We start from the raw sequence: 14,761 nt of genomic DNA, 5'->3' as shown, positions 1-14,761 counted from the left end.
TGCCCAGAGGTGGGTTCTAAATTTTTTTACTGCCGGTTCTGTAGGCGTGGCTTATTTTGTGGGTGTGGCTTGATGGTCATGTGACAATTCTTTAGGATTTAGCAGAGGTACTTTTAGTAAGTAGTGCTCTGCAAGCAGGCTTTTAACTGCTTGCAGAGCTGTACCGATCTACCCATTTATTTTTGCAGGCACTGATCTACTCATGCATTTTTGCAGGCACCGATCTACTCATTTGTTTTCTTTTAACACTGATCAGCTGTAGGGCGGACCTTTGAAGCCCCATGGCAAGAGTTTAAACAGGTTTTTTCCCTCTAGCCATCAGCCTCCTGGGACTCAGGAGGCAGCAATAGATTGGGGGTGGGGCCAAATAAAAGGTAAGAATAATGCGGGGGTTGGGGGGGCGCAAGGGGGTGGGGGGCACAAGGGGGTGGGGGGGCAGAACTGGTTCAGTGATGTCATATCATCACCGCTACCGGCTCGGGAGAACCGGGAGGAACCCACCACTGGTCCTGCCTTTTGAACATCACAACACTTCTCACCCTTGCTCCTTAGAAAACAAGATTAAAATATATTGGTAGCCATCCCCTTAGCACTGTACGAAGGAACCCCATTTTCTGTTAAAAAGACGTCTATCTGCCCCTGCAATAATGGAAAGGCAGGATGGCAGCAGTCTGCTGCAGGCACTCTTCACAATGGCTTTAACTATGGTTGTAGATGGTAATTTAGAGCCTCTGCTTTTCTGTGGCCTTCTTGATCTCTGGAAGGAAGAGAGACCAGTTTTATGCACTGTGAAACTGCCCAAAACCAGCTAGTTAGTAGAAGAATTGAGATCCAAATTTCTGGTAAAGATTGCTTATGTAGGCAGGGAAAATCAAGTGCTGATTGTGCAGGGCTTATGAAACATCGTGAAGTGGAGGCTTGCCTAAATGCCTTTCTTTTCACAATTAAATTTCAGGGCTACTGAACTTGCTTGCATCCATGAACTGGGTGGCATGATATAGTAGTAGAAGCAAAGGTAATAGAAAGATCAGAGCACCCATAAACCTGATGATGATGATGATGGAGGAGGAGGAAGTGGTCATATTTTCTCCAGTTTTGGATAAATTGCCAGCCAGCCTCAGCCCTTAAAATTAATCAGCCTCCTGGGTCAGTAGGACTCTAGCTAATCTGGGAAAACACAAAGTGTGATTGTGCTAAGAAGTGCCCTCACTTATTCTCCCCTCACTTGGAAATCAATGAGTGGTATGCTTCTTAGGCAAAACCAGCATTTCTTTGCTCTCATGTCTTTGCTTTCTCATGAGAAAAAATGTTCTAATTTTTCATTCAAGGGTAGCAGAGCTTTAATAAGGGGCTTTAATAAGCCGCCCTGAGTCTCTAAATAAATGAGTAAGTGATCTCTTCTAAAGAGACCAGGAAATGACTGGTCTCTTTAGAAAACTGCTGATGCTATTGAATGAAGAACTTTGGGGTTAGAGGGCAGGGTCCCCAATCAGAAGGAATGTTCTTTGGACTTAACACGTTTATTGAAATAATGGTGCTCTCTGAACTTGGTTGTTTTTTTTGAAGATGTTTCATTACCCAAATTAGGTAACGTCATCAGTGCTAGCGATCTAGCACTGATGATGTTGCCTAGATCAGGTAATGAAATGTCTGCAAACAAACAACCAAGCTCAGAGAGCACCAAGGACTCCTCATTTCAACCCTGAGCTACAAATAGTCTCCTTTATTCAAATAAACTAGGCTTTATTCACTTCAGTGAAACTTGCTCTGAGGTTACTGTTGATAAGGTTGCAGGTTTAGAATACAATCCTGCAACTGGAAAATAAGTGACATCAATCCTGGGTTGCCAGGTCACTGGTCATAAGTGTATTAATTTGGAAAGAGAAATGGGAATTAGTTGTCAGTTTGTACTTCATTCTGATCAATATGACCCACTTACAATGGAAGTTGAGGTGAATTTCTTAGATCCCCAATGGTTTCCTGAATAAGAATTTTAGCCTTGACTACCTACTACATTCCAGGCAGGAGGCTCATGGTATTGCTAGTTACTCCTCAATTGTTTAAATCAGAATTCCTATTGCCTATATCTACTTCAGGGATCTAACATTTGTGATGGGTACGTGCTTATCACTATATTCTGTTTACAAGGGAGTATGGCAGAGTTGAATGGCCATGTTAACTGTATCCATTTCCTGATCTCTACCCTACTGCCAATGACTTCCTGTCAGCATTATTTTACGCACAATTTGTTCTTAATCTGTGCTTTAAACTATTTTTAAGGAATAGTGCCTGCAGCACATGGCATATGAAATATTTCTTCCAAGTCAACTCTGGTGCAGTAACTTCTGTTTTTTGTCTGGGTGATTTCATAGGTAGGAAATTTACCTTTCCTTTCCTGGCTAGTTTCAAATTTTGCTTCTGGATAGTTCTGACCACTTTCATAATCCTCCTTAAAATGACTATGGGGGGAATCCTTGTTTTCATTATTTCTCATTTAGGCTACTTATTTTACTTTCAAGAAGCTGCCTTGAAAATTGTTCTGAAATTTCAACATGCCAAACACAATATGCCTCATCAACTAGGAGGCTGGGTCGCTTGGCTCTGAAACATCTTCAGGGTTGGCTCATCCCTGTCTGCATTGGAATTATGCAGTAAAATATTCTGATTTAAGTATACCCTGAGAAATTCTCCATTGTGGGTGGAGACAGCAGCCAGGATGGGTTGTACTCGTCTGTTCAGATTGATGGACTGAATCTGTCATAGCTGTTAAGTCCTGCCCTTGTTACTGGGGAGATCCAGCTTTTGACTCAGTTCATCAGACTGGACAGGCGTGTGGGACTATTGCTCTGGAATATTCTAGTGAGTGACTCTCCTCAATCTCTTTCTCTTCCCAAATCCAGCTCCAGACTGTGCTGTATTTTATCTCCCCTCCTCCCAATGTAATCCTTTCTTCCTGGGAACCTGCCACCTTATTGCAGTCTTATCGCATCACCTCCCCCTTCGTAGATACTTTCCATAACACTATTTTTTCATTTCACTATGCCTTTTTTTTTCAGGCTTCCATGTACGGAGCTACTTTAAGAGTCTCATTAACTTCAGTAGGGGACTTCTTGAAACAGCAGAAGTCTGAAAAATGTCAGGCTAATTTAATGAGTAGCAGATTGATATTCTGCTTGCATAAGATCCAAAGTAGTTACACCCCCCCCCCTCTCCCAAATCAAAGTGTACACAGCAGTGGTGGGTTTCAAAATTTTTTACTACCGGTTCTGTGAATGTGGCTTGGTGGGCATGGCAGGGGAAGGATACTGTAAAATCTCCATTCCCACACCACTCCAGGGGAAGGTTACTGCAAAATTCCCATTTCGTCCCAATCAGCTGGGACTTGGGAAGCAGAGAATATATGGGGGCGGGACCAGTCAGAATTTTTATTACCAGTTCTCCGAACTACTCAAAATTTCCGCTCCCGGTTCTCCAGAACTGATCAGAACTTTCTGAAACCCACCTCTGGTACACAGCCCTAATAAGTTACAATCTGTTTGTCTAAACTATGCATACATTTGGGAGGGAGGGGCAAGAGTTTATACGTACTATTAATAGCAGGATTTATTTTATCTCAGTAGCATATCTGGGCTGCAAAACTCCAGATATTTAAATAATATAATTCTTTGACTCAAGTTTCTGAGGATAAAGGTACATGCTAATATATAACTCTAAGGAATTTGTACCTCCTTTGATAGGCCGATTCTTTTTTAATGCTGACTTGATTAATTTTCATTGAGTCATTCATTCTCTGCACCTTTATTATTGTGCCAGGATTCCTTTTTTTTTTTTTACTGCCAAATTAAAGCAGTGACAGGTTCAGTATGAAGGGGTTTTAAGGGCCTGTCGCCAAGGGTTTAATTATATTTTTCTGGCAAATGTTCTCTATTTGCTTTTTCAAAAACTCAGACTTTGCTGGATATATCAGCTCTGCAATTTCCCTCTGAGTTGAGGAGAGATGCTCTGTCTGAGGTGATGCAAATTCTCCTTTTGGTGAGAATCGGCAATCAGAAATGTCAGTTTTGAGACAAACCTAGACATATATTTGATTTAAGAAAACCTCATGACCTTGTTACCGGGAAATTTTATAAAATAGCAATTTGCATGGGATCCAGTGCCCTCAGATAATATTGATTATGTGGAGAAATTGCAGCAGTTCCTCGTTACAGTTATCAGATATAGACTGCATAATCTGAGGTTAACATACACTGTATAGCAATACAGTGTTAGAGTTTTCTGTACCTGTGCTGCATTCTAGTAGCTAACTAGATTTTTGCTGCCCAGATTTTGTAATGCATGATTTTAATGAATTTCTTAACAAATATAAAAAGGAAGCAAAAAAGCGCAACCTGCAAATGCCATTTAACCAGTTTAAAGTAAAGTCTCCCTTTCTCTCAAACTCTGAATATTACAAACTACAAGAGAGCATAGATACAAGAGAAATAAATACAGGGAAGAAGAATTAAAAAGAAAGACATAAACAATGACATTTATCTAATTTTCTATAATACATTAGGCCACACAGAATCATATTTTCTTATTTTTCCCTTGTTGCTATAGAGCCAATTCAAAAGTTGAGAATTGACAAATTTTATTAAATTACCCTTAGACTCTGGGGAACAAATATCCTTGAAGTAGTACATAATCACGTTTTTTTTTGCGGGAGCATTGTTCAAATGCAATATAACCAATGCTTCTCATACACAGATACATTTCAGAGTTCTGAATATAATTTACCAATATATATATTAAATGGTTTTATTTCATTCCAAACACCTTCTCCACCAAAATGTTAATGTCAAATCAGAAAGGAGCGTGGCCAAATCATGCATATTAAAGTGCCTTCAAATTTATTACATCTCCAATGTAAGAGGGATTGTGACTAACACTAAACCTACTGCTCCTGCCCAATTTTTATTGAATTGGTTTAGCCTTTATTTGGTATTCATGAAAGATGGGATCATTGATTTTGTAAGGCAGGACACTCCAATTTGTGTCCTGACACTTGTGTTTTGTATGCTATCCAATTTTAAAAAAAAAAAAATAGCTCAGATCTAATAGCCTTATTGTAATGCTGTACTAAGAAAAGAGTCAGAAGTGAAGAGGTAAATCACAGAGTTTGGATTAAAGCTTGCTCTGTAATGAAGGTGGTGACCAACCAAAAGGGCAGAAATTAAACTGAGAACAGTAAGAAACAAATGAAGAATAGCATGCTTGGGAAAAGATCCCAGATTTGGAAAGATCCAAAAAATTATTTTAAAAACGCTCAGAAAGATAAAATCCACTCAACACAGCCCAGTTATTACCATTCATGCTTTATACTTTGAAATATAGATTAAGTATTGGAAAACTAAAATGAAATACCAGATAGTCCTCAATTTACAACAGTTTGTTTAGTGATTGTTCGAAGTTACAACGGCACTGGAAAAAGAGACTTACGACCGTTTTTCTTTCAGAATGGTCACTATGACCATTGCAGTATCCCCGAGGTCGTGGGATTTGCTTTTGGATCAGTGGTGGGTTTCAAATTTTTTTACTACCAGTTCTATGGGTATGGCTTGGTGGATGTGGCATGGCTTGGTGGGCGTGGCTTGGTGGGTGTGGCATGGGAAGAATAGTGTAAAATCTCCATTCGCTTTCCAATCCAGGGGAAGGTCACTGTAAAATCCCCATTTCCTCCCAATCAGCTGGGATTCAGGAGACAGAGAATAGATGGCTAGTCAGAATTTTTACTACCGATTCTCCGAACTACTCAAAATTTCCACTACCGGTTCTCCAGAACTGGTCAGAACCTGCTGAAACCCACCTCTGATTTGGATGCTTGATAACTGACTCACGTTTATGACAGTTGCAGTGTCCTGGGGTCATGTGATCACCTTCTACGACTTTCCTGCAAGCAAAGTCAATGGGAAAACCAGATTCACTTAACAATGATGTTACTAATTTAACAGCTGCAGTGATTCACTTAACAAATATGGCAAGGAAAGTTGTAAAATGGGGCAACATTCAACAAATTTCTCACTTAGCAACATAAAATTTTGGGCTCCATTGTGGTCATAAGTCGAGGACTATCTGTATAGGAAGAACCTGTTGGGCAGGATGGGCTGCCTCTAACCTAAAAGGGGAGCATTCCATTTGGTTGAAGGAAAGATGGCAAGTCAATCCTGTGTCTTCCATCTGTATGTCTCTATTCCTAAACTGTTTCTCTATGTCGATATTATTAGAATAAATCATTCTCTATCACAGGGCCCCCATCCATAGAAAATATCCATTTTCAGTGAAGCTACCACCATTTCCAGGTTGTAGAATTTCTTCTGAGTAACTTGCATTAAAAAAGTGTTCTCATGCCTCTCTTTTAAACAAGTTGGTCAATGCATTATTTAAACATATTGAATGTTTTCCAGAACTTTTATAAATGGGAATAGGATTTATTGTCACTGAATTAGAATGTGTGGTGATGGACAATGCCAGTTTAAATTTGTGAATCATGTCTTAGATAAAATACTCAAAGATTTCTCAGTTCAGTAATGCATTTTTGGGGGGGGGGGGGTGGAGACCAAGCAATACTAAAACAACTGCTTAGTAAACTCTTTCCTAGTAGGCTATCCTATCCTACAGCAATTGTAGCACATGTTATTGCTCTTGTAGAGATCAGTGTGAAATGATATATTTAAGTGCCAATAAAAGTGAATTGCTTTGGAAAAGCCTTTTGAAGGAACACCTTGTACAATTTCTAAATATTTACACATTTATCCAGCTCATGTTAAAAAAAACACCACAGGTTCTTTTGTGCAGACTTATTAAGGCTGATCTTTTGTGCACTTACTGAAAAACAAATTCTACCCCATATGCCTATAATTTCAGTGTTCAAGTATTAATTTAAAAGTGTCCTAAGGATGGTAGCTAACAAATAAAATATGATGAGGTAATGCAAAATGCATTGTTATTCATCGAAAATGTAGAAGGTTTGGGACACAATCTGCCAAATAAATCACAGTGATGGGTTTGCATAGAATCAGTTCAGAAATGGGCTGGGCCTGTCATGGAATCATGGATGTATTATAGCCCTAATTAAGACCAATGTTTATTTGGGTCACTCTGAATTTAAATTCCTAATCGTTTGCAGCCTTAATCTTACAAATTGATGAAAAATGAGGTTGAATCACAAATTAACATTAGCTGTCATGTACCAGCAAAGTGCTAGGACTATCCATATTTCTAAAGCAATTAAAAAGAGATTGTAGGGAAGGTAAATTCACCGGATGGAAATAGCCCCTGCCCGTATCCATCTTTTATTTCCGTGGTACGCCTGCCATTTGAGCCCACGTGGACTGCCCTTATTTTCCATCTTTGCTCAATTGCTGTTTGGAGAGATGCAGCATCGGGGTGTAGTGAGGGAGCTGGTTTTGCACTGCGCATCCATCACCGGGGGGGGGGGGGGTTGTTCCAGCTTCTCCATGGCCAGTAGGCCAACCACCGTGAAAGGGTGGTTTGGAGGTTTGCCCCCCGGTGATCAGAGCGCCATGACTCCTGCCTACTGCCGTGAGAGGTCAGTAGAGACGTTGCCAGCTACACCTGGCTTCTTCTTTCCCTGGACTTTTTGGATCATCATGGTGGACTCCCAGGCCATATCATACCATCATCCAGAGCTCTGGATGTATACAAAGACTAAGCTTCTTGTACTGCGAGACTCCCCCCTCTCGCAGACCTGGCCCTCCACGTTATCGAGGGCCTATCTTGATGACGGGTTTTGGAACCCTGAGAGATGCATGCTGCAAAGAAGAAATTAAGGGGGTTTTTAAATGGGTTTTTAATTAAAATTTTAAGGGGTTCGGGGGTGACCAAAGGGGGTTTGGGGGTAGCCCACCAAGGTGAAGGCCAGGTCTGGCGGGGGATTGCGGCATTGGGGGTGCAGGTTTGAACACACAGGGAGGGGGCTAGAGCTTGATCTAATGAGGGCTGTTTGATTTGTACTGTGGGTGGGAGGGGCAGGTATGGTGGAAGCAGGGGGCCATATCATGTTATGGGAGTGCGTACCCACTATCTTCGAGCGATTGCGCACTCCGGTCCCCAATGCTTTTCTCGTTCCCCAGGTAGCACAGATCCTCAGGGCCTGAGCTATTGGCTGATGTTGTGCAATGCCAGGTCCGTGATAAATAAGGCCCCCCTCATTTATGATCTTATTCAGGAGGGGGGAGCGGATGTGGCAGGTATTACGGAGACCTGGCTGGGGCCGGAAGGGGGGGTGCCCCTTGTTGAAATGTGGCCACCAGGTTTCCGAGCATTCCATCAGCCAAGGGCTCAGGGTAGGGGCGGGGGGTGGTGGCGGTTATTATTAAAGAAAGTCTATGTCCGAGGGAGGCCACTGTACTTCAGATAGCCAGATGTGAGTCCCTCCTTGTGAAGTGGGGTCGTGGGGTACAGATGGGCCTGCTGATTACGTACTTGGCTTCCTGCTGCGTGGCAGCAGCCCTGCCCGAGCTGCCTGACATGATAGCCGGGGTGGCAGTTGATACCCCCAGGCTTATGGTTATGGAGGATTTCAACCTGCCATCTGTCGGCAATACGTCTATGGCGGCTCGGGAGTTCTTGGCTTCCATGACGGCCTTGGACCTGACCCAGTTAGTTCAAGGCCTTACTCACATGTGGGGACACACTCTGGACTTGATTTTTGTCTCTGGTCAGTGGCAGAGTGATCTGGAAATAGGGGATTTAGTCATTGAGCCCTTGTCATGGTCCGATCACTCCCTCCTTCACATGGACTTTCGAACTGCTACACCTCGCCGCAGGGAGACGGAACCGACTAGGTGGTTCCGTCCCAGGCGCCTGATGGACCCGGATAGGTTCCTGACGGAGCTTGGGCCATTCCCTGAGGCTCTGGCTCATGGCGCGACTGAAGAACTGGTGGCCGCCTGGGATAGAGTGGCAGCTGGAGCTTTGGACCGTGTCATGGCTTTGTGGCCTCTAACCCGGTGCCAATCTCAATTGGCTCCCTGGTTTTCTGAAGAGCTGAGAGAGATGAAGCACTGGAAAAGACACCTGGAGAGTGATTAGAGGGCCAGTCACTCTGACTGAACACTGGTGAGGTCTCATATTAAGATCTACCTAGTGGCGATAAAAGTGGCAAAATTTAATTATTTTTCCTCTCTTATCGGGTCTGCAGAGAACCACCCAGCAACCCTGTTTAGGGTGACTCGCTCCCTCCTTCATCCGGGAGCGAGGGACGACCCCTTGCAGGGCAGGGCTGAGAATTTTGTGCAATTCCTGCATGACAAAGTCACTCAGATTCGGGAAGGTATGGACTCTGATTGGGTAGATCTGGATGGGATGACGGAGGGGGGGTCTTGAGAATGTTATCTGGGAGGGGTTTGACCTTGTGACTCCTGAGGACGTGGACAGGATTCTGGGAAGGCTTAGCGCTGCCACATGTTTATTGGATCCGTGTCCCTCCTGGTTGGTGCTGGCTTCCCGGAGGTTACACGAGGCTGGCTCCAGGGGATTATTAACACTTTTTTGAGCAAGGGTTACATCCCCCCCCTCTTTGAAAGAGGCAGTGGTGAGGCCCCTCCTCAAGAAGCCCTCCCTGGACCTGGCTGTATTAGCGAATTATCGCCCAGTCTCCAACCTTCGCTTTGTGGCGAAGGTTGTTGAGAGTGTGGTGGCGCGACAACTTCCCCAGTCCCTGGATGAAGCCGATTATCTAGATCCGTTTCTGTCGGGCTTCAGGCCAGGGCACAACACGGAAACGGCATTGGTCGCATTGGTTGATGATCTCTGGAGGGCTCGGGAGGGGTTGCTCCTCTGTCCTGGTCCTATTAGATCTCTCAGCGGCTTTTGATACCATCAACCATGGTATCATGCTGCGACGATTGGAGGGGTTGGAAGTGGGGGGCACCGTGCTGCGGTGGTTCTCCTCTTTCCTCTCCGACCATGTGCAGTTTATGTTGGCAGGGGGGCAGAGGTCGACCTCAAGGCGCCATGTATGTGGGGTGCCGCAAGGGTCAGTCCTCTAGCCCCTTCTGTTCAACATTTATGTGAAGCCGCTGGGCGAGATCATCCGTGGTTTCAGGGTGAGATTCCACCAGTATGCTGGCAATACTCAGCTGTACATCTCCACCCCGGACCACCCCAATGATGCCCTTGATGTGATGTCCCAGTGCCTGGAGGCTGTGCGGATCTGGATGGGGAGAAACAAGCTCAAACTCAACCCCTCCAAGACCAAGTGGCTGTGGCTTCCGGTGTCCCAGTATAGTCAGCTGGTTCCATCGCTGACTATTGGGGGCGAGACCTTGGCCCCCTCAGAGAGGGCTCGCAACTTGGGTGTTCTCCTGGATGCACGGCTGTCTTTGGAAGATCACATGACGGCCGTGGCCATGGGAGCTTTTTATCAGGTTCGCCTGATCCACCAGTTGTGTCCCTTTCTGGACTGGGATGCCCTGCGCACGATCACTGATGCCTTCGTCACGTCACGTCTGGACTACTGCAATGCTCTCTACATGGGGCTCCCCTTGAAAAGCACTCTGAGGCTCCAACTGGTCCAGAATGCGGCCGCGCGGGTGGTTATGGATGCAACTCGGCGCACCCACGTAACACCCCTCCTGCGCGAGCTGCACTGGCTCCTGGTGGTCTTCCGGGTGCGATTCAAGGTGTTGGTTACCACCTTTAAAGTGCTCCATGGCTTAGGACCGGGGTATATACGAGACTGCCTTCTGCCAGCAACAACCTTCCACCGGCCAATATGCTCCCACAGAGAGGGACTCCTCAGGGTGCTGTCGGCCAAACAATGCCGACTGGCGACACCCAGGGGGAGAGCCTTCTCTGTGGGGGCATCAGCCCTCTGGAATGAGCTGCCCCTAGAGCTTCGTCTTATCCCTGACCTGCGTACTTTTCGCCGTGCCCTTAAGACCCTTCTGTTTCAGCAAGCTGGACTGCTGAATTTTTAAAATGTATGTATGTTTTAATTCACGGCCAAATTTTATATTCGATTTTAATTGGTTTTAAATTTTATAAATCTATGTGTTTTAATATGGCTGTACACCGCCCTGAGTCCTTTGGGAGAAGGGCGGTATAGAAATCTAATAAACTCTTAAACTCTTAAACAATTAAGGGAATGCACATAATTCACACTATCAGGAAGTTTGATTCTACTTAGTACCATGTTGAGAAATGTTTATTGAATGACAGTGGATGAGTGGTTATAGTTGTGTGAGGATCCTGAGGGCGGTAATGACATATTGAAGCCTTTTGTAAACTTCTTAGGGAAGGCTGGGCAATCCACGTCTGAAATTCTATGCTGCTCCCTACCCATTTTGTGCCATAACATTTGGCTGCAAAATAGCTGACCATTGCTAGTTTGTCCCCCTATTTTCAAGCAAACTTAAGTGGAGAAATACACTTCATCTCCATGCATTTGATGGCATTACCACATCACTGCACATACACTCTTGCTCACCTTGGAAGCCAAAGTAATTTAAAAAGTCATTCTGATCTTGGCTAAAAACCATTGTCTGCTCTTGATCTAGCCTGATATTCCCTAATCCAGTGCCCTTCATGCTGACCAGAGAACTTAAAAGGGTAAAGGCCCACACATCTTGAAGGACTCCTTACATCTTAAGACTTTCCAATATTCTGTCTACCTATATATGCATATAAATAAATGAATGATGCCAGGAAAAGGACTATAAAGCAGCATATGCCTTGCTGGGGCTATGGTTTTGGAAAATTATATTTGTTTGAGCATGTACAGTATATGCAGAGTAGAATATATATGTGTGAGAGAGAACTAAACTTCAGAACTAATTTAGAACACATTTCACTCCTGTATACAAACACTAGTACAGTACATGGTAAAAACCCTAATCATAATCAGATTTCCAAGATGCTGATACTTTACAGGAAGTAAACTTCTGTTCTTGGCATGGAAAAGTTCTGAGGCTAAACAGCTGATGACATATGGAGAGAGCGAAAGTATGGTAAAGTTCAAGATACTTTTGTTTTTGAAAATGCTGCTGATCAGCAAGATTTTTGAACAAAAGGGGAAGTAGGCTGTCTAGACTCTGAGGAAGGATTTGGCCCTGTTGTTTACTCTTTGGGGCTCCATAGCTATTGAAATAGACCTTAATATCCACTTCTTATTTCTTCTAGGTGAAGAGTGAAGGTCCTAAACTCGTGCCCTTTTTCAAAGCCACCTGTGTCTACTTTGTCCTCTGGTTGCCAACGTCCAGCCCTTCCTGGTTCAGTGCCCTGATCAAGTGTTTGCCAATCTTCTGCTTATGGGTCTTCCTGCTGGCACATGGGATCAATTTCCTGACAGCCCATCACAATGCCTGTAGGATCTTTGCTGGTTTGATATTCTCTGCCTTGGGAGATGCTTTCCTCATCTGGCAAGAGCAAGGCTACTTTATTCATGGTTAGTGGGTTTGTTTTGAAGGGAACATAGAACCTTTGGGGGAAAATGCCAAGTTGCTTGCAAGGATAAATGAGTGGAATCAACACCCAGTTTTGGTACTGGAACTGGAACCGGTCTGTTCCCGGGTGAAGTGTTAGTATATAACTAGAGATATGGGAACCAGTAACAAGAGGCTGGGATGAGAAAATGTCATGTTGCTACATGAAGGGATGTCACTGCCTGCTCTAACCTCTTTACCTTCAGTCCAATTACCCTGATTTGAGTTGCAGAATGTGGAGAAAGTAGATTAAGCCTGGGTACCATGTGGCTTATACAGGAATAGATTTATTGGATAGTGAGGGATCTTTCCCCTGAAATATTTTCTGTTATCTGTTCCTTTTATAACCAGGATGGAAATCATGGTTTCATTATAGTCTTGGTCATTCCTTTGCATCCTGAACTAATTTTTCTAAATCACTCCTGCCCAGATGTTGAATTAATAAATCAAGCAACAAATTCATAATTACAATAGGTGCCAGAGATCTGTAGTATTTTTAGTTTGTCATTCATACATCCCAATTACCCTTGAAGAAATGAAGATGTGACTTTTTGTGATGACATCTCTGGCAGGAGGCATCAACTGTTTTTCTAAGAGTTACAGGTACAATATACATTTTCTATATTATACTAGTTCACTAGTTTTCCCCTTACAATAAATTTGGCAGATTTTTGTTGTAATCCAAGGTATCCTTTCAGTATCAGAATTAAGCCAGTCATCGGATCTACAAAGAATGTGCATTAGTGGTTGTATCGATGAAGACAGCTCAGTCTGTGTCGGGCTCTCCTTGGCAAGCCAGGCAGAACAGTTTTCCAAAGATGCAAACTCTCAAACTGGAAGATTTATTGTAGAAAAGTTGTGAAGACATACAATTCATGCCAACTGCTGGGTATTAAACATAAGCTCTGTTTCAAGTGAAATTCTTGTACCTCTTTTTCCTACTCACATGATGCAAAGGGCTACGAGTGATTTAGTCTCAGGTCACATCTGAGTTTCTTCAAGGATAATTGGGATGTATGAATGACAAACTAAAAATACTACAGATTTCTGGCATCTATTGTGAATATGAATTTGTTTCTTGGTTTATTAATTCAACATCTGGGCAGGAGTGATTTATAAAAATTAGTTCAGGATACAAAAGGATGACAAAGACTATAATGAAACTATGAATTTCATCCTGGGACCAAAAAAAAAAAAGGAACAGACAACAGAAAACATCTTTATTGTCACAGTTTTTGTGAGGTAAATGGTGGCATTTGTAGAAATGATTGGACACAGCATACACCATTTTTCACTTGTAATTTTTGCTGAGCATTGTTCTAAAATTACCATTGTGATCTATGCTAAGTACTTTGTTCTCTACTAATTCAGAGCATTTGTTCTCCTTCCCCAGGCTTGTTGATGTTCGGTATTACACATATACTGTATTCTTCAGCATTTGGAATTAAACCTTGGGACCTGAAAGTTGGTTTTGGGATTGGCTTGGTGTCCAGTTTCTGCTACACCTTCCTGTATTCCTACCTGTCAGGCCCATTTACCTATTTGGTAGCTGTCTACGTTGCCTTAATTGGCTTCATGGGCTGGCGGGCTATGGCTGGTGTGCAGCTCTGCAACGACCTGTGGACTTGGACCAAGCTTTCTGCTTGCATCGGTTCTGTGCTTTTCATGGTATCTGACCTGACTATTGCAGTCAACAAATTCTGCTTTCCTGTCCCCTACTCAAGGGTCATCATCATGGCCACTTACTACGCGGCTCAAATGCTCATTGCACTTTCTGCGGTGGAGAGCAAGGATGAAGAAGTTTTCAAAAAGAGAAAATAAGAGACTGATGCCCGCACATCCATCAGCTCTGTTGGGGATGCTACAGCTGCACTCATCCTGGAGGATGTTTCAGAATCTGTGACTGCAAATCTTGCTTCTTTGAAGCTTTTCTTTATAGTATTTGGATGGTCTTGTCTAGTCCTGTTGATTGGAGTATGGAACTCACAGTGGAGGTTTAGAGTATTTACTTCTTGACCCTTGGAAACCTCTCTTAACACATTAGTGTATTTGTATAATACAGAAACTGGTGCTGAACATTCCAGTGGGACAAAGCTCATTTCAGGACAATATTACTATTAAATAAGGTAGGCAATACACTGGAATTTAAGAGCTTTGCCTTCAACGCGGAATGTGCAAAAATCACACAAAAAAGAGTCTCCATGCTGCCTAAGCCCCTGTATTGCATACATTGCATTAGAACTGTTAGCCATTGTGAGTCTACACAAGAAATCTTT

At 43.3% G+C, this 14,761-nt stretch overlaps 1 protein-coding gene across 1 annotated transcript in view; it reads left to right on the top strand.

Annotated features, from left to right (window-relative positions):
• TMEM86A (transmembrane protein 86A) overlaps positions 1–14,306 on the top strand; it is a 48,434-nt gene extending 34,128 nt beyond the window's left edge. The window contains exons 2-3 of the mRNA XM_070957433.1: positions 12,184–12,448; positions 13,879–14,306. Of these exons, the coding sequence (XP_070813534.1) occupies positions 12,184–12,448; positions 13,879–14,306 (693 nt within the window). The remainder of the gene's footprint in view (positions 1–12,183; positions 12,449–13,878) is intronic.
• The last annotated feature ends 455 nt before the right edge of the window (positions 14,307–14,761 follow it).

This window comes from Pituophis catenifer, unplaced genomic scaffold (assembly GCF_029215685.1).
Source record: "Pituophis catenifer annectens isolate HBS135680 unplaced genomic scaffold, rPitCat1.0.hap2 SCAF_1, whole genome shotgun sequence".
Taxonomy (NCBI): Eukaryota; Metazoa; Chordata; class Lepidosauria; order Squamata; family Colubridae; genus Pituophis; species Pituophis catenifer.
The sequence above is the reverse complement of the archived record's forward strand: the minus strand, read 5'-3'. Positions and strand labels throughout refer to the sequence as shown.